The sequence below is a fragment of the Gracilinanus agilis genome, chromosome 6, assembly GCF_016433145.1.
Source record: "Gracilinanus agilis isolate LMUSP501 chromosome 6, AgileGrace, whole genome shotgun sequence".
In the NCBI taxonomy this organism is placed as follows: domain Eukaryota; kingdom Metazoa; phylum Chordata; class Mammalia; order Didelphimorphia; family Didelphidae; genus Gracilinanus; species Gracilinanus agilis.
Genome location: NC_058135.1, coordinates 9,542,284 through 9,564,108, shown reverse-complemented (window position 1 = coordinate 9,564,108; position 21,825 = coordinate 9,542,284). Strand labels below are relative to the sequence as shown.

Genomic DNA, 21,825 nt, shown 5'->3' with positions numbered 1-21,825 from the left:
AATCACCAACATGCAATGCTATTTACCATGGGAAATATGTGGCCTCGGGCATGCTGCTTAAGCTCCAGACCTCAGTTTCTTCATCTGTAAAATAATGGTCCCTTTCAGCTCTAAATCTAGAATCATATGAACCTAAAATTGGAAAAACAGTCTTTCAGAAAGCCTTTTAATCAATTGATCTGAGTCCTGGCCCAATTTATTCCTTGGAATCACATGAGGAATCCTTGGAGTAAGAAAGTAAAAATCAACACTTTAAAATGCCACTTCCCATGTCTAGTCATAGATATACAGAAGCTATTCCAGATGTACCCAGGCTATATCTCAAATAGTCTCAAATAATTTCTCAAAAATGATTTGGTATTTAATGAGTTTTTTAGATTGTTTTTTTTTTTGATGTTTGATCAAACTTTAATCACTCCATAGCACCTGCTTTAGCCACCAAATTGTTCTCGTCCACCCATTCTTTTTTTTTTTTAATTAATTTATTTATTTATTTATATGTTTTTTTAACATTTATTAATAATCATTTTTAACATGATTACATGTTTCATGCTCCTATTTTCCCCTTCACCCCCCGCACTCCCCCCACCCATGGCCGACGCACTTTTCCACTGGTTTTGTCATGTGTCCTTGATCAAGACCAATTTCCCAATTGTTGGTGGTTGCATTGGTGTGGTAGTTTCGAGTCCACACCCTCAATCATGTCCGCCCCGACCCATGCGTTCAAGCAGTTGCTTTTCTTATATGTTTCCTCTCCTGCAGTCCTTCCTCTGAATGTGGGTAGCGTCTTTACCATAAATCCCTCAGAATTGTCCTGGGTCATTGCATTGCTGCTGGTACAGAAGCCCATTACATTCAATTTTACCACAGTATATCAGTCTCTGTGTACAATGTTCTTTTGGCTCTGCTCCTTTCGCTCTGCATCAGTTCCCGGAGGTCTCTCCAGTTCGCCTGGAACTCCTCCAGTTTATTATTCCTTTTAGCACAATAGTATTCCATCACCCGCATATACCACAGTTTGTTCAGCCATTCCCCAATTGAAGGACATACCCTCCTTTTCCAGTTTTTTGCCACCACAAAAAGCGCAGCTATAAATATTTTTGTACATGTCTGTTTATCTATGATCTCTTTGGGGTACAAACCCAACAATGGTATGGCTGGGTCAAAGGGCAGGCATTCTTTTATAGCCCTTTGAGCATGATTCCAAATTGCCAGCCAGAATGGCTGGATCAGTTCACAACTCCACCAGCAATGCATTAATGTCCCAATTTTGCCACATCCCCTCCAACATTCATTACTCTCCCCTTCTTTCATTTTAGCCAATCTGCTAGGTGTGAGGTGATACCTCAGAGTTGTTTTGATTTGCATTTCTCTAATTATTAGAGATTTGGAACACTTTCTCATGTGCTTATTGATACTTTTGATTTCTTTACCTGAAAATTGCCTATTCATGTCTCTTGCCCATTTATCAATTGGGGAATGGCTTGATTTTTTATACAATTGCTTTAACTCCTTGTATATTTGAGTGATTAGACCCCTGTCGGAGTTTTTCGTTATAAAGATTTTTTCCGAATTTGTTGTTTCCCTCCTGATTTTGACTACATTGTTTTTGTTTGTACAAAAGCTTTTTAGTTTAATATAATCAAAACCATTTAATTTACATTTTGTAATTTTCTCTAACTCTTGCTTGGTTTTAAAGTCTTTCCTTTCCCAGAGATCTGACAAGTATACTATTCTGTGTTCACTTAACTTATTTATAGTTTCCCTCTTTATATTCAAGTCATTCACCCATTCTGAATTTATCTTGGTGTAGGGTAGATTGTTTTTTTATATACTGGATCTCCCCATTTCATTCAGAATAGAAGTGCAGACTACTCATAGACTTGGATCCATTTGATTGGCAGAGTAGTTTTGATCTGCTGTATCTCCCAACAGGGATGGTTTCAAACAGAACTTCTTAGACTTGATGTGGAGTATTACTCTCCTCCCAGTAAATGTTTTACTTATCCATTTATTAGAACCATGCATTTATTTTTTTCATTTGTTTAAGATTGATGAAGCATTCTGTTCTCCAAAAAGAAATTATTAGGAAGATGCACAAATATAAAGAAACAAGTTTCTAGTTAAAGTGGGCCTAATCATTCATTAAGCAAAAAGTTCGTATCCTAAATGAAGAAAGAAGTTAACAAACACTTATTAGGCACCTATTATCTGTTCTAAATGCTTCATAAAGATCATCTCACTTGATTCTCACAATAATCTTTAGAGGTAGTAATACCTATGATGCTGATTTTGCCAATGAAGAATGGAGAGATAGAAGTTAATTTGCCATAGGGTCATGCAGTTGTCTGAGGCCAGATTTGAACTTGGGTCTTCCTGACTTCTAGCCTGGTACTCTATCCATTGTGCCATTTACTTGTCTCTAGAGAGATAGTGTGATTTAGCAGGAAGCATGACAGAGAGCAGGTCATTCCTGATCCCCTTCCAGATCGATCTACATCCTAGCTATGTAAATGCTTCATCGGTTTTTTTTATTCTAAAAAAGGAATGATAATCATTGCCTCATCTAACTCACAAGATTGTTGACTCTGGAGGTCAGTAGACTTGGGGTTCATATACTCCCTATGATACTTTGACTTCCTTAGCCTCAGTTATTCCTTAGTTTCTGAAATTCTACCCAACTTCATATCTAGGATCCTAGTAATCCCTACAGTGCTATGGAACAGAAGTGAAAATCATCTCTTTGACCCAGCAGTATCACTATTCATTCTGTAACCCAAAGAGATGATAAATAGAGGAAGAGTACCTACTGGTACAAAAATATTTTTAGCAACTCTTTTTCTGGTGGTAAAGAATTGGAAACTGAGGAGGTGTCCATCAATTGGAGAATGGCTGAACAAGCTGTGATATATGATTGTAATGGAAAAACTATTGAATCATAAGAAATGATGAATAAAATAAGTTCAGAAAAATCTGGAAAAAGTTATTGAACTGATTCAAAGTGAAGTGAAAAGAAACAAAACAATACATACAGTGACAGAAATACTGTAGGATGATCGACTATGAAGGATTAAACTATCAGTAAAGCAAGGTTACAAGATAAAACCAAGGGACTCATGATGAGAAATATTATTGACAACCAAAGTAGGAACTTTTAGTGTCTGATTGCAGATCAAAGCATGCCATCTTCCACTATATTTCCTTTATGAGTTTTTTATTACATGGTGTATGTATCTCATGGCACAAAAAATATAGAAATATGTATTGGATAACAACATACAGATAACGTATATTGGACTATTTATTGTCTCAGAAAAGAGGGGGAAGGAGAGAGTGAGGGCAAGAATTAGAATCTCAAAGTGTCAGATAATAACTGTCAAAAATCATTTATACATGTTCCGGGTTAAGATGGCGGCAGAGTAAGAAGCAGCTCTTAACCTCTCCTGACCAAAACACGCAAAACTCCTCAAAGGGACATAAAAACAAGTCCAGACGAACGGAGGAACCCCACAGCAGGGCACAGCATGGAAGGTACGTGGAATTGAGGCATTTCCATGCTATAAAGGGGTGAAACAGATCTCACTAAATCGCGAGCTGAGCAACCACACCACCCCCACCCCCTCCACACACAACACCTATAGCACCGAAGCCAGTTAAAAAGAAATAGAGCAAGTTTGGGGCACCCATCGAGTCATTGGCAGCTCCGGGGCCTGTTCCTGAGAGCAGCAAGATTCAGGACCCCCAAAAGCTAAAGAAAACACACGAACTCTGAGCGCGGGAGTAGGGCCCAGAGAGTGGACATAGGGCGCAGAGCTTGGGCTCAGAGTGCAGGCGCAGGTGGAGGCGTAGGTGGAGGCAGACACAGCCATAAGCTAAAGCTCTGAAACCCTGAGTGGGGAACCAGTGCAGACAGGTATACGACTGTGGAAGCAGCGCCCTGAGACTTGTAAAGAAAACTCCGGCAGAGGATCAAGCAAGGGGGTCCACCAGGGGGCTTGACCTTGGAAAAAACCAGAACTCAAACCTCAGGAGCCAAAAGACCGCAGACAGACCTTGAGCGTGAGGATAAAGCTGAGAAGCTGCTGGGCTAATGATGGCTACAAAGTCTCAGGAAGTTCAGAAGAGAAAGATTAACAAGAAAAAGAAGTCTTTAACACTCGACAACTTTTACACAGAGAAAATTCAGACAACCGAGCAAACAGAGGAGGAGAACAAACAAGCATCCGGACCCTCCTCAAATAAGGAAAACTCCTCACAAGCTATGGAAGAGTTCAAAACTGAGATTTTGAGGAAAATGGAAGGGATCTGGAAAGAAAATAACAGTTTAAAAGATAGAATCTTGCAATTGGAAAGTGAGGCTCAGAAACCAAATGAACTGATAAGCAAATTGAACACCAGAAATGACCAGATTGAAAAGGAATACCAGAAGATTATAGCTGAAAACCAGAAGATTATAGCCGAAAACCAAAAGATCATAGCCAAAAACCGAAAGATTATAGCCAAAAACCAATCCCTAAAGGCTAGAAATGAGCAATTAGAAGCTAATGATCTCTCAAGACAACAAGAACAAATAAAACAAAGTTAAAAGATGGAAAAAATAGAAGGAAACATGAAATATCTCAATGAGAGAGTGACAGACCAAGAAAACCGGTCTAGAAGAGACAATTTGAGAATAATTGGTCTTCCAGAAAAACCAGAAATTAATAGAAACTGGACTCCATACTAACAGAAATAATTCAGCAAAATTGCCCTGAAGTCCTACAACAAGAGGGCATTATAGACATTGAAAGGATTCATAGAACACCTGCGACATTCGATCAAGAAAAGAAAACACCCAGAAATATAATTGCAAAATTCAAGCGTTTCCAAGCAAAAGAAAAAATCTTACAAGAAACCAGAAAGAAACAATTCAAATATCAAGGAGCACCAATCAGGATCACACAGTATCTGGCAGCCTCCACGCTAAAAGATCGCAAGGCTTGGAATATGATATTCAGAAAGGCAAGAGAGCTAGGCCTGCAACCACGGATCAACTATCCATAAAAATTGACTATATATTTCCAGGGGAAAGTATGGGCATTCAACAAAATTGAAGAATTCCAGGTATTTGCACAGAAAAGACCAGGGCAAAATAGAAAGTTTGATATCCAACCACAAAAATCGAGAGAAACATGAAAAGGTAAATAAGATATAGAGGGGAAAGAAAGAAAACTTATAATTTTTAAATTTGCCTTTTTAGGGGCCTCAGTGAGATCTAATTATCTGTATTCCTATGTAGAGAAATGTTATGTATAATTCTCTGTAGTGAACTCTATTCACTATTATAGTATTCACTATTATAGTAATCAGAAGAATAATTCACAGGGTGAGGGTGGAACACTAAATAATCTAAGATGACATGGGGGATGGGAAAGAGGGGGTGAAGAGCAAGGGACACCAAGAGAAACTTGAGTGAATAAGAAAAATAGGATATTCTATTACACACAAAGAGGGAATGGGAAGGAGAGGGGACAAATACTATTATAAGAAGGAGAGGAAGAGAGCATTAAGACAAAAACTGCTGGGAAATTTGGAAAACAATATGGGAGAGATTAGGTCTAGATCAACATCTCACACCGTACACCAAGATAAATTCAGAATGGGTGAATGACTTGAATATAAAGGGGGAAACTATAAACAAGTTAAGTGAACACAGAATAGTTTACTTGTCAGATCTGTGGGAAAGGAAAGACTTTAAAACCAAGCAAGAGTTAGAGAAAATTACAAAATGTAAATTAAATGGTTTTGATTAAATTAAACTAAAAAGTTTTTGTACAAACAAAAACAATGTAGTCAAAATCAGAAGGGAAACAACAAATTGGGAAAAAATTTTTATAACGAAAAACTCTGACAGGGTTCTAATTACTCAAATATACAAGGAGTTAAAGCAATTGTATAAAAAATCAAGCCATTCCCCAATTGATAAATGGGCAAGAGACATGAATAGGCAATTTTCAGGTAAAGAAATCAAAAGTATCAATAAGCACATGAGAAAGTGTTCCAAATCTCTAATAATTAGAGAAATGCAAATCAAAACAACTCTGAGGTATCACCTCACACATAACAGATTGGCTAAAATAAAAGAAGGGGAGAGTAATGAATGTTGGAGGGGATGTGGCAAAATCGGGACATTGATGCATTTCTGGTGGAGTTGTGAACTGATCCAGCCATTCTGGCTGGCAATTTAGAACTATGCCCAAAGGGCTATAAAAGATTGCCTGCCCTTTGATCCAGCCATACCATTGCTGGGTTTGTTCCCCAAACAGATCATAGATAAACAGACTTGTATGAAAATATTTATAGCTGTGCTTTTTGTGGTGGCAAAAAAACTGGAAAATGAGGGAATGTCCTTCAATTGGGGAATGGCTGAACAAATTGTGGTATATGCGAGTGATGGAATACTATTGTGCTAAAAGGAATAATAAACTGGAGGAATTCCATGCAAATTGGAGAGACCTCCAGGAAGTGATGCAGAGCGAAAGGAGCAGAACCAGAAGAACATTGTACACAGAGACTGATATACTATGGTAAAATCAAATGTAATGGGCTCCTGTACCAGCAACACTGCAATGACACAAGACAGCTCTGAGGGATTTATGGTAAAGATGCTACCCACATTCAGAGGAAGGACTGCAGGAGAAGAAACATATAAGATAAACAATTGCTTGAATGCATGGACTGAGGCGGACATGAATGGGAAATAGACCCTGAACAAGGACACTTGTTACAACCAGTGGAAATGTGTGTTGGCCATGGGTGGGGGGGAGAGCAGGGGGTGAAGGGGAAAGTAGGGGCATAAAGTATGTAAACAGATTAAAAACGAATATTAATAAATGTCTTAAAAAAAAAAAAGAAGAAGTGAGATTGGAAGAACCATAATTCTAATCCTATGACATACTCAAAAAAAAAAAAAAAAAGAATGCCTGCCCTTTGATCCAGCCATACCATTGCTGGGTTTGTACCCCAAACAGATCATAGATAAACAGACTTGTACGAAAATATTTATAGCTGCACTTTTTGTGGTGGCAACAAACTGGAACAGGAAGGTATGTCCTTCAATTGGGGAATGGCTGAACAAACTGTGGTATATGCGGGTGATGGAATACTATTGTGCTAAAAGGAATAATAAACTGGAGGAGTTCCAGGTGAACTGGAGAGACCTCCGGGAACAGATGCAGAGCGAAAGGAGCAGAGCCAGAAGAACACTGTAAACAGAGACTGATATACTATGGTAAAATTGAATGTAATGGACCTCTGTACCAGCAGCAATACAGTGACCCAGGACAATTCTGAGGGATTTATGGTAAAGACGCTACCCACATTCAGAGGAAGGACTGCAGGAGAGGAAACATATAAGCAAAACAACTGCTTGAACGCATGGGTCAGGGTGGACATGATTGAGGGTGTGGATTCGAAACTACCACACCAATGCAACTATCAACAATTTGGAAATAGGTCTTGATCAAGGACACATGACAAAACTAGTGGAAATGTGCATCAGCCATGGGTGGGGGAAGTGTGGGGGGGTAAAGGGGAAAGTAGGAGCATGAATCATGTAACCATGTTAAAAATGAATATTAATAAATGTTTAAAAAATTATTTATACATTTAATTGAGAAAAAATTAGTCTTAAAAGGGGGACTTAGCCTTTTAAGGATTAAGTTCAATTGGGCAATATTCTTGGGAATGCAGAGTAGAAAAAAATCTACTTTTTTCAGAGGATTTTGGAGAGAACTAGCATCATTAGACATAAAATTTCTGAAGCACTATTTAAATGAGGAAAAATAGAATCAGTTCTAAAAGTGAGTGCCCAAAATACAATTAGGGAAATGTTTCAGCAATGAGCTGAAACAGAAATACGCAACACTTCCACGACACTGGAGGCTTTTCATAACTCTTGGTGTCATTTTCTAAGTAAATATTCCCACTGTATTTCCAAATGAAAATCATGACATGAACCGTCAGCTTCTTGCGGAGAGTTTTGCTTCAGGGAGCTTCAAGTGAAGAGAAATTATGCAATTCAAAGCGATGTCCATAGAAGCCAAAAAGTATTTGTATCAATGAAAACTGGGAGAAAGGTTAATGTATTTTTCTGAAAAACACAGGAGATGATGGTAAATTCTGGACCTGCCTCACCAGAAATCCCATAGGATGCTGGGAAGGGACCACCACCCTCTCCAAATTGCAGCCAATTTTCCTTTCTTAATAGTGATTGCTGACACTTTTATCCATTCAGCTTGTCAAAGCTCAAAGCATTTGCATATACTATATTTTAAATCCTTAAAACAAAAGTGAGTTACTTAGCACAAATATTACTATCCCATACAGGAAACTCAGGTTCAAATGCTTCTTCTAGCCTTTGTGACTGAAATAAAATCTCTCTCTTTGTGTGTCTACCTCTCTGTCTGCCCCACCCCACCTCTCTCTCTCTCTCTGTCTCTCATTTCTCTAATATGTAAAGTAAAGGGTTATACTATACAAAATAGACTTATTTAAAAATTTTCAGATGCAATTCTCTTTTGTATTTTTGTTACCATTTATTCTTATTTTTTACAATGTAACATAATACAATAAATAACATTACAATAATATAATACATAAATGTGATAATTTAAAATAAACATGTTTATCCAAGAGAAAAAAATTCTCATATTAGCTATGTCAAAAATCTATGTCTCATTCTTTTATTATTATTGTATTATTTTTGAAACATGGAAATCTTTGTGTTTATTGTTTCAAAGGCACCACATTCTTCTGATGTCTCAAGTTCATAGTCTGGGTATGATCCTGGATTCTCACTATCAAGTTAGGAGGCTGAGGTTTCAGAGATACTATGATTTTTTCCCAGTCCAAAGTGGAAACTGAGGCCAGCTCTCTACTGATTCTAAATCCAACAGCCTTTCCACTATGCCCTACTTGAATTCATTGTAACAATGATCTTTGTGATGCTGAGAATTTATTCACCAGAGCACATCTCAACCCATCCATGAATTTTCATCCTGAAGAATTCCTGTCTGTATCTTTAAATGAATCCTTCAAAGAAAATTTATTCCGTGTGTTAGGTATCATATTTTGTTACACTAGGACAATATCCAGGCTGTTGATCTGTTAGCTTCTGGTCACTCTTCCTGCTAGACCATTTGTTTTTTATGATCATGAATGTACCCTGAACTAAGAGTTAGGATATCTGGATAAAAAATCCTCTCCAGGAATTGACAAGCTGAATAAATAAATGGGCAAACAGATGAATGGATGAATGAATGAATGAATGAATGAATGAATGAATGAATGAATATGAATGAGAAAAGTTGTGAGACTGTGGAAGAGAACAGAGTGACTAGTACTTCCCATCCTCTGAACACTGCCACTTCTATTCTCATGGCCCACAACCATATTCACTCTTCTGGGCTGCCATGACACACTTCTGTCTCAGGTTGAATAGCAGTTTAGGACTCTGTGCCTGCCTTAGAACTGCAAATAGAAGCAAAGAAAGGAATGAATATATGGTACCCAGAGATATCCAGCAGGCCTGCTTACCTGAATGGCAGCCAGGTTCTTTTGCTCTGGGGTGGGTGCTTCATGAACAAAGCGCAACCAGTTGGAGAAACGTGGATTGCTGGCATCCAAGACATAGAGGACTTGGCCCTTACTTCCACGCACCTAGAACATAAAAGAGAAAAGTATATCTTTGTTTCCTATATTAATTAGCATAAGCAAGTTGAAGCTAATTTAGCATGAAGAAAATCACACAGAAATAGAGATTACTAATGAAATAGAGATCGTTAATTTATTTCTATCAGTAAGTTTTGAGTGGATAGGGCTAGAAGCTAGGAAGTGAGTAGGGTGTGAAAGATTTTATTAGGCTAAGAGAGAAATAATATTTTATTGAAGAAACAATAAAGATTCTTTAGAGTTTATTGAGTAGAGGAGTCATGTAGTCAGATCGAACTTTAATAAAATTTACTTTGGCATCTTTGGGTTAGGTGGACTGGAGAGAAGGAGACCAATCAGGAGGCCACTGCAATTGTCCAGGAAAGAAGTACTAAGGGCCTACATTAAGATGATAGTCATATGCAAAGTTGGGAGACTAATGCTTTGCTGGTGGAGTTGTGAATTGATCTGACCATTCTGGGGCACAATTTGGAATCATGCCCAAAGGACTTTAAAAGAATGCATGCCCTTTGAACCAGCAATATCACTACTGGGTTGGTATCCCAAAAACATAAAAAAAAATCTTGGAAAGTATCTATTTGTACAAAAATATTTACAGCTAAGCTTTTTGTGGTAGCAAAAAAATTGGAAAATGAGGGGGTGTCCTTCAATTGGGGAATGACTGAACAAATTGTGGTATATTATGGTGATGGAATACTATTGTATTATAAGGAATGATGAATTGATGGATTTCTATTAGAACTGGTGAGACCTATATGAACTGATGCAGAGTGAAATAAGCAGAACTAGGAGATCATTATACACAGAAACTGTCATTGCGAGACAATCAAAAGTGATTAACTTTGCTACTAATAGTGATACCATGATCCAGGACAAATTCCATGGTACTTATGAGAAAAAAATGCTATCCACATCTAAAGAAATAACTGAGGCAGTAGAAATCCAGAAGAAAACATGATTTATCATTTATTTATATGGGTATGTGATTTGGGGTTTTGGTTTTAAAGGATTACTCTTGTACAAAAATGTATAATATGGAAATGGGTTCAAGTGATTTATATATAAAACTCAGTGGAATTGCTTGTCAACTCCAGAGAAGTGGGGAGGAATGAGGGGAGGTAGAAAACATAAATCATGTAATCATGGAAAAAATTTAGAAATAAAAAATTTAATAGAAAAAAGGATGATGGAGGGAATGGAAATGTAAGATTGAAAACCAAAGGGATGATACTAATGGGGAAGTTGAAGAGAGAAGTGGGTTTTTGAGGACAGATGAGTTCTAATTGGACATGTTTGGTTAGAGGTATCTGTTGAACATCCAGGTTGTAGGACTCCCATGGAACTAGTACACAACAGATAGACTGGGGATAGTTATCTGTATGCATCCTTATATGCATGTATGTATACACATAAATGTGTGAATTATATATATGTAAATACAAAAATTATATATGTGCATTTATGTATATATGATCAACATCAGGATGATAATTAAATCTATGGGGAAGAGTTTATAAATCACTAAGAATAAGGGGGAGGAGGCAAAAGAGAACTAAGACTAGAGATACCCTGAAGAATAGCTGTACAGTTAAGGTGAATGATATAGATGAAGGTACGGCAAAGGAGACTAAGGAATAGTCAAATAGGTAAGAGGAAAATTGAGAACAATGTCAACAAAAATTCAGAGGCTGAGAGTATAAACAAGAGAGAGTAGTCAATCATGTCAAAATGCTGAAGAGGTATCAAAAAAGATAAAGACAGATATAATATTTTTCCCTTAAGAGGTCACTGGAAGAGGCAGCAAGGTAGCTCAATGGACAAACAGCCAGACTGGGAGATGGGAAGTAATAGTTCAAATCTGGCCATACACATGTCCTAGCTGTGTGACCCTGGGCAAGTCACTTAACCCCCATTGCCTAGCCCTTAACACTCTTCTGCCTATACACAGTATTGATTCCAAGATGGAAGGTCAGGATTAAAAAAAAGAAAAAGAGGTCACTAGTAACTTTGAGGACAGCAGTTTCAGTTGAAGGATAAAGACAGAAGTTTGGGTGGGAGTGCAATAACTGAAGGGGGAAATCCTAAAAAAGATGAGATGGACTAGAATCAAACACTCAAGTACAGGGCTTGGTAAAAGGGCATCCTCATTATCAGGGATTGGAATAAAAGAAGAGAGAATAAGGGATGATGTCAAGTAGTTTTGAAATAAAAAAGAGGAAGCTCAAGCCTCTCTTTTATCAGGAAAGTGTGAAGCAATGTTGTTAGCTGAGGTAATAGGAAGAGAAGGATTGAGAAGAGAAAAGAATGCCTTCAAAATCTTCTATGGAGAGTGGGATAGAGAATCAGTTGGGGAAGAATAAAATCTTCCATCCCGTCTAACCATCCACTCCAGCTATGTCCTTGCCTTCCATGTTTCAACTGTTCCCTCCAGATTTTCTGAGATGTGTGACTTATTCCTGGTGTCTTATTCCACTCATCTTTGGAGCTTCCATGCTGTAGTTATACTGTTTGGATTACCAAATCTGACCATCGCAAATGCACTGCTTGTATCTAGCTGGCCCTAAAGCTTCAGAACATTCTTCACATCACAACCATCCTTCAACCCTGACTACCATCTTGCCACATATTTTGTTGCTACCTCTAGACCAGTAGTGTCAAACTAAAAAAATACCACTGATTACTGAATTAGAAAATCACAAATTAACATGAATTATGTTGTACCACTTTTAAAAATTTTTCTAATTACACTTTAACCTAGTTCAGGTTGCACTAGTAATTTTGCAAGCTACACCTCAAAGAGTTTGCCATCTCTGCTCTAGACCAACTGGAACACTCTACATCATTTTTCTTTCTGAAGAGTGATCAAAACAATTTGTGATTGCTTCTGGAAAGAATGTGTGAATTGTGTATCAGATGTCTCCATTTACCATTCCTCTAACTTCTTCTCAAACTCATATATAGTGGACCCTTACTAGAATGTATGCTCCTTGAGGGGAGGGACAGCCTTGCATATATATTTGTATCTTTAAAGATTATCACAAAACTTGGCACAAAACAAGCTCAAGGGAAATGATTTTATTCATTCATTCATGCCCAGAGTCACAAAATCACTTTATTTCAGATGAAAGACTTAAACCTCAGAATTAGAAATCAAGACTAGCTCTCTCATGCTCACTCTGGGTGCATCTGATTATTTATTTGCTCTAGGAGAATACCTAAGAGCAAAGGAAAAGACTGCAGATGTTGCCCAACAAAGGTGATAGAAGGACTAAGTGTTGTCCCTTATAGAGGGAACCATCCTTGCACCACCTATTCAGAACCATGGGTTTTAGAGTTGGAAGAGAAAGGATTATCTAGAACAACCCCTCATTTTTCAGAAAGATAGCTGCAAATATTTGCAGAAAAAAAGAAATAGACAAAGATTAAATAATTCAGGACTTTGGGAAATATATCACAAGCCTGGCAAAGATGCATGATACTGTATTAATCCAGGGACTTATTATTATTATTATACTGATATCTACAGAAGAATTCTCTCCCATTCCCTCTCTCTATGTCTCTCTGTCTCTGTCTATCTGTCTGTCTGTCTATTGTTCTGCCTGTCTATCTGTCTGTCTGTCTATTGTTCTGCCAAAAACAGAATGGCTAACATTTTAACTTGCTTTAGTGATCATTTCTTCCTTTCAATAGTGGGTGAACTAAAAAGGGGACATTCTGAAGCTAATTCTCTCTAACAAAGAGGAACTGGATGTTAGGTTGGAAGTGATGGCAATAGTTGAAATTCATTACTCATTTTTGAGAGAAAGAGAAAAGCCAAATCCAAGATAAAAATGGTCAAAGAATATGACCAGCCCCCTTTCAAATGAAAAAAAAAAATTAAACTCTCAACAACCATATGAAATTGTTCCAAATTAATACGAGATGTGCAAAATAAAACAGCTACATCATCCTAGCAGATTGGCAAAGATAACAAAATATAATGATAATTATTAGAAGTGCTGTTGGGGGACAGAGATATCCATACACTCTTGGCTGTGTGGTTAATAGATAACAGTCCTGGAAAATAATTTGGAACTATACTCCAAAAAGTCATTAATCATTCAAACCCTTTGATAAGCACTGAAACTCATATACACACACACACACACACACACACACACACACACATATGTATGTATATATATATGTATATATATTCCAAAAAGGATAAAGTCAGAAGGAAAAGATCCAAATGCATAAAATTCCTTATGTTGGCACCTTTTTTAATTATAGCAAAAACCTGGAAATAAAAGTGGGAAAACTCAGTTGCAGAATTGCTAGTGAAATATGATATATGTGTAATGAGATATTATTGCCCAATATGAAAATCCTAAGGGATGGATTCAGAAAGGAAGACTTCTACGAACTGACACAAAGTGAAGGGAGTAGAATAGTTCACAATGACTATTAAAATGTAACAGAAAACACCTCTGAAGTACTTGTTTACTCTGACCTAAATTATAATTCCATAAGACTGCTGATGAGACATGATCCCCTTTTCTTGGCAAAAGGATGATAGACGAAGAGATTTAGAATGTAACATGCATTTGCAGGCATGAATGATGGGTGGATTTGTTTTGTTTGACAATATTTATGTTAGAATGGAGGATTTCTGTACTGAAGAGAAAAAACTGGTAAGTAATGACAGAGATATTAAAAAAGGAGAAAAGAAAGAAAAGAGCAAATAATATATATATATATAGAACAGAAGTACATTCAGAAAGAGACAGACAAGCAGGGGGGCTTTGTTATGATCCTGTGAAATTTTATAAGTGTGTGTGTGTGTGTGTGTGTGTGTGTGTGTTAAAGACTATTTAATAGAACTCTATGGTTTTGCATATAATCTTCTTTCTTGTTTTTCATTATAATAAAATATTTGTGCATGTTGTGCCAAAGGTATCATCATGCTTCCAATGTCTTGGGTTAATAATCTTGGCATGATCCTATCCTGCACTCTTCCTTCTCCCTTACCACACATTGTGGGTTGCCAAATCTTGCTATTTCTAAATTCCACAATATCTCTTGAATCTGATCCTTTCTATCCACTTAAACCTACCACCAAAGTTCGGGTGCTCATCACCTCTGGCCTAAATGATTGTAACAGCCTCCTAATTGGTCTCACTGAGACAAGCCTCTCACCACTCTAGTCTGTATTACTCATTTCTGTCTAAGTCATTTTCATTAAGCACAAATCAGACCGCATGACTCCCTTATTCAACCAATTCTAGTGATTTCCTATTGCTTGTAGGGTAAAATACAGAGCTCTCTCTGTTTGGCTTTTAAGACTCCTACCCAGTCTACACCCAGCCTATCTTTCCAGGTTCATTGGATATCACTCCCCCACCAGCACTCTAATTGAGCTAAACTGTTATTGTTGTAGTTTTTATTCACACAGGACCTTCCCTGTCTCAGATCCATGACTTTTCACTAACCATCTCCAGGCCTCTCTTCCTTTAAGTACCAGATCAGCACCAACTTCTGAATAAAGCTTTTCCTGATCCCACCTGCCAATGCCCGCCCTCCAAAACTTGCTTTTGTTAACTTCTTTGTATAGGTGTATTACACATATGTATTATATATCCTTTACATTTATGTATGCATTCCTAAGCAAATACATGTGTGTATATATGTATTTATGTGTGTGTATATAATTAGGAGTTCAAATTCCAAAGACATGAAGGAGAATAATTTGGGAAGAGGGAGAGATAAAATGTCTAAAAAAACTGATACGGTTGCATGATAGTTTGCCAGCAACTGAGTCTTTTGAAAAAAGACCCATCATGATGGTGAACACCAATAATCCCTGCCCAAGGGATGCTGTAGCTGGCTGATTCCTTTAGTTTCAGAGTTCTGTGATACAGCCAATCAGATGTCTACACTAAGTTGGACATCAATATAGTGAACCCCCTACTCCAAGAGCAGGGGCCATCCAGGTCTTTTAAGGCAAGATAAACTGGACCAGTTCAGAAGCAGATCTGGTGAAAGCTTCTAGACAGATCCCTAGTGAAATTAGGAATGTAAATAACCACTGAATTTCTAGCCTGAGAAATAGGGAGACCCAGTGAAAAAAACAAGTACTCAAAAGAGAGGCAGTTAGGTAGCATTTTATATATATACAGTGTCAAGCCAAAAATCAGAAAAATTCATCTTTCTATCCTTTAAGTGTAGCCCCGTGTGTGGCCCTGAGCAAGTCACTTGACCCTGTTTGTTTCACTTTCCTCATTTGTCAAATGATCTGGAAAAGGAAAGGGCAAACTACTCCAGTATCTTTGTCAAGAAAATGCCAAATGGGGTGACAAAGTCAGGCATGACCAAAATGACTGAACAACAGAAAAAGTAAAGATAGGCAGGTAACAGAACATAAATCTAAGATTGTGGCAAGGTCACATGAAAAGGGTATCAGGAGCATTAACATGGAATAATATGAGGATGATGAAGAAGTCAAAGCACAAAAAGAAGTGGTTTTTAAAAACTATATTACATAAAAGAAGAGGATTAAAGAACAGATGAGTTCACATTCCTCATAAGGAATGGGATATTATAACTCAGAGGAGAGAGAGCTACTAAATTCTTATGCTGATTAGGTGTTGTTTTTCCTTTGCTGAAGAGAATGGCTTTTGCAATAGAAATGACAGATCTAAAATGGCTAACAAGGGAGTTGATGGGCTAAAATAAGTAAGGAGATAATAAGCAAATACCTCATGGCCCTGCTAATAATATGTTTCATATGCACACACAGGAAAAATAGAAATAGCTTTTTTCTATATTAACAATTTAACACATCTACTTGAGATCACATATTTGTACATGGAACTACCTTCATGTAGCAGAGGAGAAAACTGGATATGAGAGAAGGGAAACAACTTGCCAAAGGTCACATGGGTCACACTAGGCAACTCCCATTCTCTGACTGTAAATTCTCTTTCAAGTGATTTCATTGTACACTTCAGTGTGCAAATTAACTCTCAGTGACTGAGTTTCAGTACACTTTCCTATTTTAAATTCCAGTCTTTAATCTTCCCCTTCAGTGACTTACTCTATATTTACAAATCACTCCACCTTGATGTGCTCTCAGTGTCCCACTGTTTATTTTTTCCTCTCATAACTTTCACTCTTCCCCTAACCAGAGAGATTCTCTTCCCTTCATTCTGACCTAGAAATTTTATAACCCCAAGGGTTTTATCCCTCTTCCTCTGAGCAAAACTACATTAAAACAGCTCAAAGCAGGGACTAATATGAATATTTCTATCTATTTTAATATATCAAGGAAGCACAAGGTATTTTTTAATAAAAAGCAAGCAATTTTGAAAATCTAATTTATCAAAGACTTTCTCAGGTGCCCTTTCAGTATCTTTCATACTTTGTGTTTAGTACTTTTTCCCTTGTGCCAAATATGAATTATTCTTGCCATTTATTTTTGTTCTATTTGGGAGTAAAATTTAGTATAGTTTTTTTATCATCCCCCTTATGACAAATCTTTGGAGATAAGGATCAGTTTTTGAAATAGTCAACTTTCTTTTCTCTCAATCACAACTTTCTCATTTCTAAAACAAACCTGACATACCAAGGCATCTAATAATAATTTCACCTTTCATATTTGCCAAAATGTAGGAAGGGAAGAATAAAAGGATAGGATTATAAAGTAGTAATTTCATCATATGATCTGAGCTCTAGAGCCAGAAGAAAACTCACAAACCATCTTGTCCAACCCCCTCATTTACCACCTGAGGAAACTGGGGCCTAAAAAGTTGAAATGGATTGCCTAAAGTCACACAGGTAGGAAGCCTCAGAGAAACAAGACTCCAGAGCATGTGTTCTTTCTACTATATCATTTTGAAAGGGATCTCAGAAAGAAATCCAATCCCCTTATTGTACTGATGAAAAAAGAAAACAAGTCCTAGGACAGTAAAATGATTTGTCCACAGTTCATAGGTCGTAAATGACCAAAGCTCAGACCTGAATCCAAGTCTTCTCATTCCAAAGAATGCAACCCACTTTCTCTTCAGCTATGGAATCCTCAAAAGTTTCCATAGACTCAGGTCATTATTATTATATCTCTTTATGTGAAATGAAAAGATGCCTTGGCTAGGATCTTGGCAAATTCTAAGCTTTACAAGAAGCTGTTACACTACAGAAGGTATATATTGGCCATTACCATTTCTGAACTACATGAGTTAAGCTGACTAAAACTCTTTGCTATTATGAAACATCAGTCACAAACAGCTTTGCCGACTAAGCCACTATCAACTATAGGTGGTCATGTATGAATTTGGCACCTCCAAGGGAAAAACATAAGGCAACGTGAGGACAGGAAATTAGGAATAGTTCAAGGTCTAGCACCATGTGCTCTCACGAAATATTTTTTTCCAATTTTCTTGAAAAAGATGACAGAAGAAAGAGAAAGAAAAAAAAGCTTATTCTGGTCAATTTTCACAAATCAACATCTGAAATATGGATAACCTTCTCCCTTTCCCTACTATCTTCTCAATCAACTGAGGAATTCTTCAATTGTCTTCCATCGAGTACCACTAATGGCTTTCTAGAAAAAGAAAAAAACTCAGAGATTAACTTGCTTAATCCCACCATTTCATTAAGACTGATAATCTAATGGAAACAGATGAACACTTAAAGAAATATACATTGCCCAGATTAACAACAAAGGGAAATAGAATACTTAAACAATTCCATATCAAAAAAGAAATTGAACAAGTCATCAATGAATTGTCAAAATAAAAGCCACAGGGGCATATGGATTCAAAAGTACATTCTACCAAACATTTAAAGAACAATTAATTCCAATAACATGTAAACTATTTAGAAAAGTAGCAGATGAAGGAACTCTATTAAATTCTTTTGTGGTGCAAAGATGGTTTTGATACCTAAATCAGGCAGAGAAAAAAAGAGAAAGAAAACTATATACCAATATCCCTAATGAATATTGATGCAAAAAATTTAAAATAAAATACCAGCAAAGTGATTATAGCAATATATCACAAGGATCATACAGTATGACAAGGTGGGTTTTATGATACCTATGCAGATCTGGTTCAATATTAGGAAAACTATCAGTATATATATTGACCATATCAATATATTGACCATATCAATAACAAAAACAATAGAAACTATATGATTATTTCAGTACATGCAGAAAAAAAACTTTTGACAAAACAACACCCACTTCTATTAAAAATACTAAAGATGGGGCAAGATGACTCAATGGATAGTTAGACCTGGTAATCAGAGGTCCCGGGTTCAAATTTGGTGTCAGACCATTCCTAGTTCTGTGTCCATGGGCAAGTGACTTAACCCCTGTAGCCCAGCCCTTACCATTCTTCTATCTTGGAACCAATACTTAGTACTGATTGTAAGACAGAAGGTAAGGATTTAAAAAAAAAACACTAAAGAACATTGGAATAAATGAAACATCCCTCAAAATGATGAATGGCATTTATCTTAAAAACCATCAGCTAGCATTATATGTAATAGGGATAAGCTAGAAACCTTTCCGAAATGAGCAGGGGTAAAGCAAAAATGTCCATTATTATCACTACTATTCACTATTGTATTAGGAATGGTAGCGATAGCAATAATTGAAGAAGAAATTGAAGGAATTATAATAGGCAATGAAGATATAAAGCTACCACTCTTTGCTGGTGACATAATGATATTCTCAGAGAATCCTAGAAAATCAAACAAAAAAATAACTGAAAAACAATTAGCAACCCACATAAATTATCAGCATTTCTATGTACTAACCATAAAGCCCAACAGCAAGAGATAAAGAAAGCCCTTCTGAAATAACTGCAGGCAATATAAAATACCTGAGAGTGTACTAGCCAAGACAAACTGAGGAATTGATCACAATTACCAAACATTTTTCCCAAAAATAAAGTTGGATCTAAGCAACTGAAAAAAAACATTTCATTAAGGAAGAAAAAACTGAGATTGGAAAATGGAGGTGACTTATCTAGGGTGATAGCAAATCAGCAGCAAAAACTTCACTGCCTCACTGATGGAATCCAAAAGCAATTACAATAGATTTTGAACAATGATACATGTATAACCCAGTGGATTTGCTCGTCAGATCAGGGAGGGGAAAGGAAAAGGGGAGAGAAAGAACATGAATCATGTAACCATAGAAAAATAGTCTAAATAGACAAATAAATAAATAAATGAAGCAATTACACTTGAATAATAGAATCATAGCATGCTAGAGGAAAGGCATCTATCTTGTACAACCCCATCATTTTTACAAATAATAATAATAATGATAATAAACAATGGCTAATGTTTATATAACACTTAAAGGTTGGTAAAGTGGTTTACACATGTTATCTCATTTCCCAATAACAGTGGGATATAAGAGTTATTATCCAATTTTATATATGAGGAACTTAAGACATAGAGAGGTTAAGCTGTCACTTACTCAGGAACACAAACTAGTAATGTTCTGAATCAATATGGGAAGTCAGGTCCTTCTGACCCCAAGTCTATAATTTTAAGGCACAGAGGTATGTAGCCACTTGTGCAAGGACATATGGTTATGACATAAGAACATAAGGTTCGATGGCAAAGCTAGAACTTTCTTTCTTCCAAATCCCAGGGCATTGCTCTTTCAATCACACTTGTTCATTCAACAACCATTCCTAAAGAATTTATAATGTGCATAAACCTAGGTGCTTGGGATAAAAATAAAATAAAAATTTTAAACTGTCCATGATGAGCCTTAAGAATCTAATGGGAGTAGGATACGATATTTAATAGTTAGAATAGAATTTGGTATAGTTACTAAAGGATTAGAACATTAATGGGGTCAAAAAAGTTGTAACACACTAGATCAACAGATGATTTTTTTTCATATGGGCTTAACAGATTTAGAGTTTCAAGGGTTATCATGAGCCAAGAAGATTTTATATTTGATCCTGGAGGCAACTGGATGCACTAGAGTTTACTGAATAGGAGGAATAGGATGTGACTTCATTAAGACAATTTTGACAGTTGAGCAAAGGATGGGCTGAAAAGGGATGAGAGACTTGTGACAGTCAGACCAACCAAAAAGCTATTATAATAGTCCAGGAATGAGATGATAATGACCTGCACCAAGATAGTGACGGCTTCAGGGGAAAGAAAAGGGCTTCTATGAGAGATGTCATGTTGGCAGAAATTACAGCACTTGGGATCATATTGAATTTGGAGAAGTAGAGTGAGAGAGTGAGAATTTTAGGATCATGCCTAGGCTTTGAACTTGGGGAGCTGAGAGGATAGTGGTATATTAGTATTAGATAAATTTGGAAGAGAAGGATTGAAGAGAATGATATTTATTAAATTCACTTTTAGACATGTTGAGCTGAAGATGTCTTTGCTACAACCAGTTTGAGATGATTAATGGGCAGTTGGAAATATATGCAAGACTGGAAGACAGCAGAAAAGATAAAGCTGGATGTGTAGACATGTGAATCATCAGCAGAATGAGGACAAACGTTGAGATCACCAAGTAAAATAGTATAGAGAAAGAAAAGAAAGTGGCTCAGAACAGAGCCTTATGGGAAACCTACAAGTACTGGGAATGATGTGGAAGGAGATCCAGCAAAGGACATAGGGGAAGTTCAACATGTAGGAGGATGTTCTTTGATTTGAATTCTAATACTCTTTCCATTGTACCATGTTATTGCTTCTGCAAAGCAACTGTGGTATGGTATCAGTAATGATTTGGTCATAAGAAAGGATGTAGCAGACTTCATGGATAAACAGACTACAACTAGAAAAAAACTCAAGAGAGAGAGAGAGAGAGAGAGAGAAGCAAATGTATAGCTAAAAAATTGGTCATGGTATTATTACAAAGTACTCAAAAATCAGAGGAAGACCTATAACCTATTAGGTGGATATATATTGGGAGAATGTTGGAAAAAAGGGGATGCATGCTAGAGATTTTAAAGGGGTGTATTCACACAGGATAAGAAAATATGGGTAGGCTGGCTCCAGTACCATTTGGGGAAATTCTCCAAATGTATTACAATAGAAGCAAATTTGCAGTTTCCTAGAAAGATAACCAGTTCCAGGATAGAAAGACAG

General features: G+C 36.8%; 1 protein-coding gene across 2 annotated transcripts in view; it reads right to left on the bottom strand.

Annotated features, from left to right (window-relative positions):
- PRDM5 (PR/SET domain 5) overlaps nt 1-21,825 on the bottom strand; it is a 271,300-nt gene that overhangs the window by 155,135 nt on the left and 94,340 nt on the right. For both annotated transcript variants that reach the window (XM_044682300.1, XM_044682301.1), the window contains exon 3: nt 9,577-9,699. In XM_044682300.1, coding sequence (XP_044538235.1) covers nt 9,577-9,699 — 123 coding nt within the window. The remainder of the gene's footprint in view (nt 1-9,576; nt 9,700-21,825) is intronic.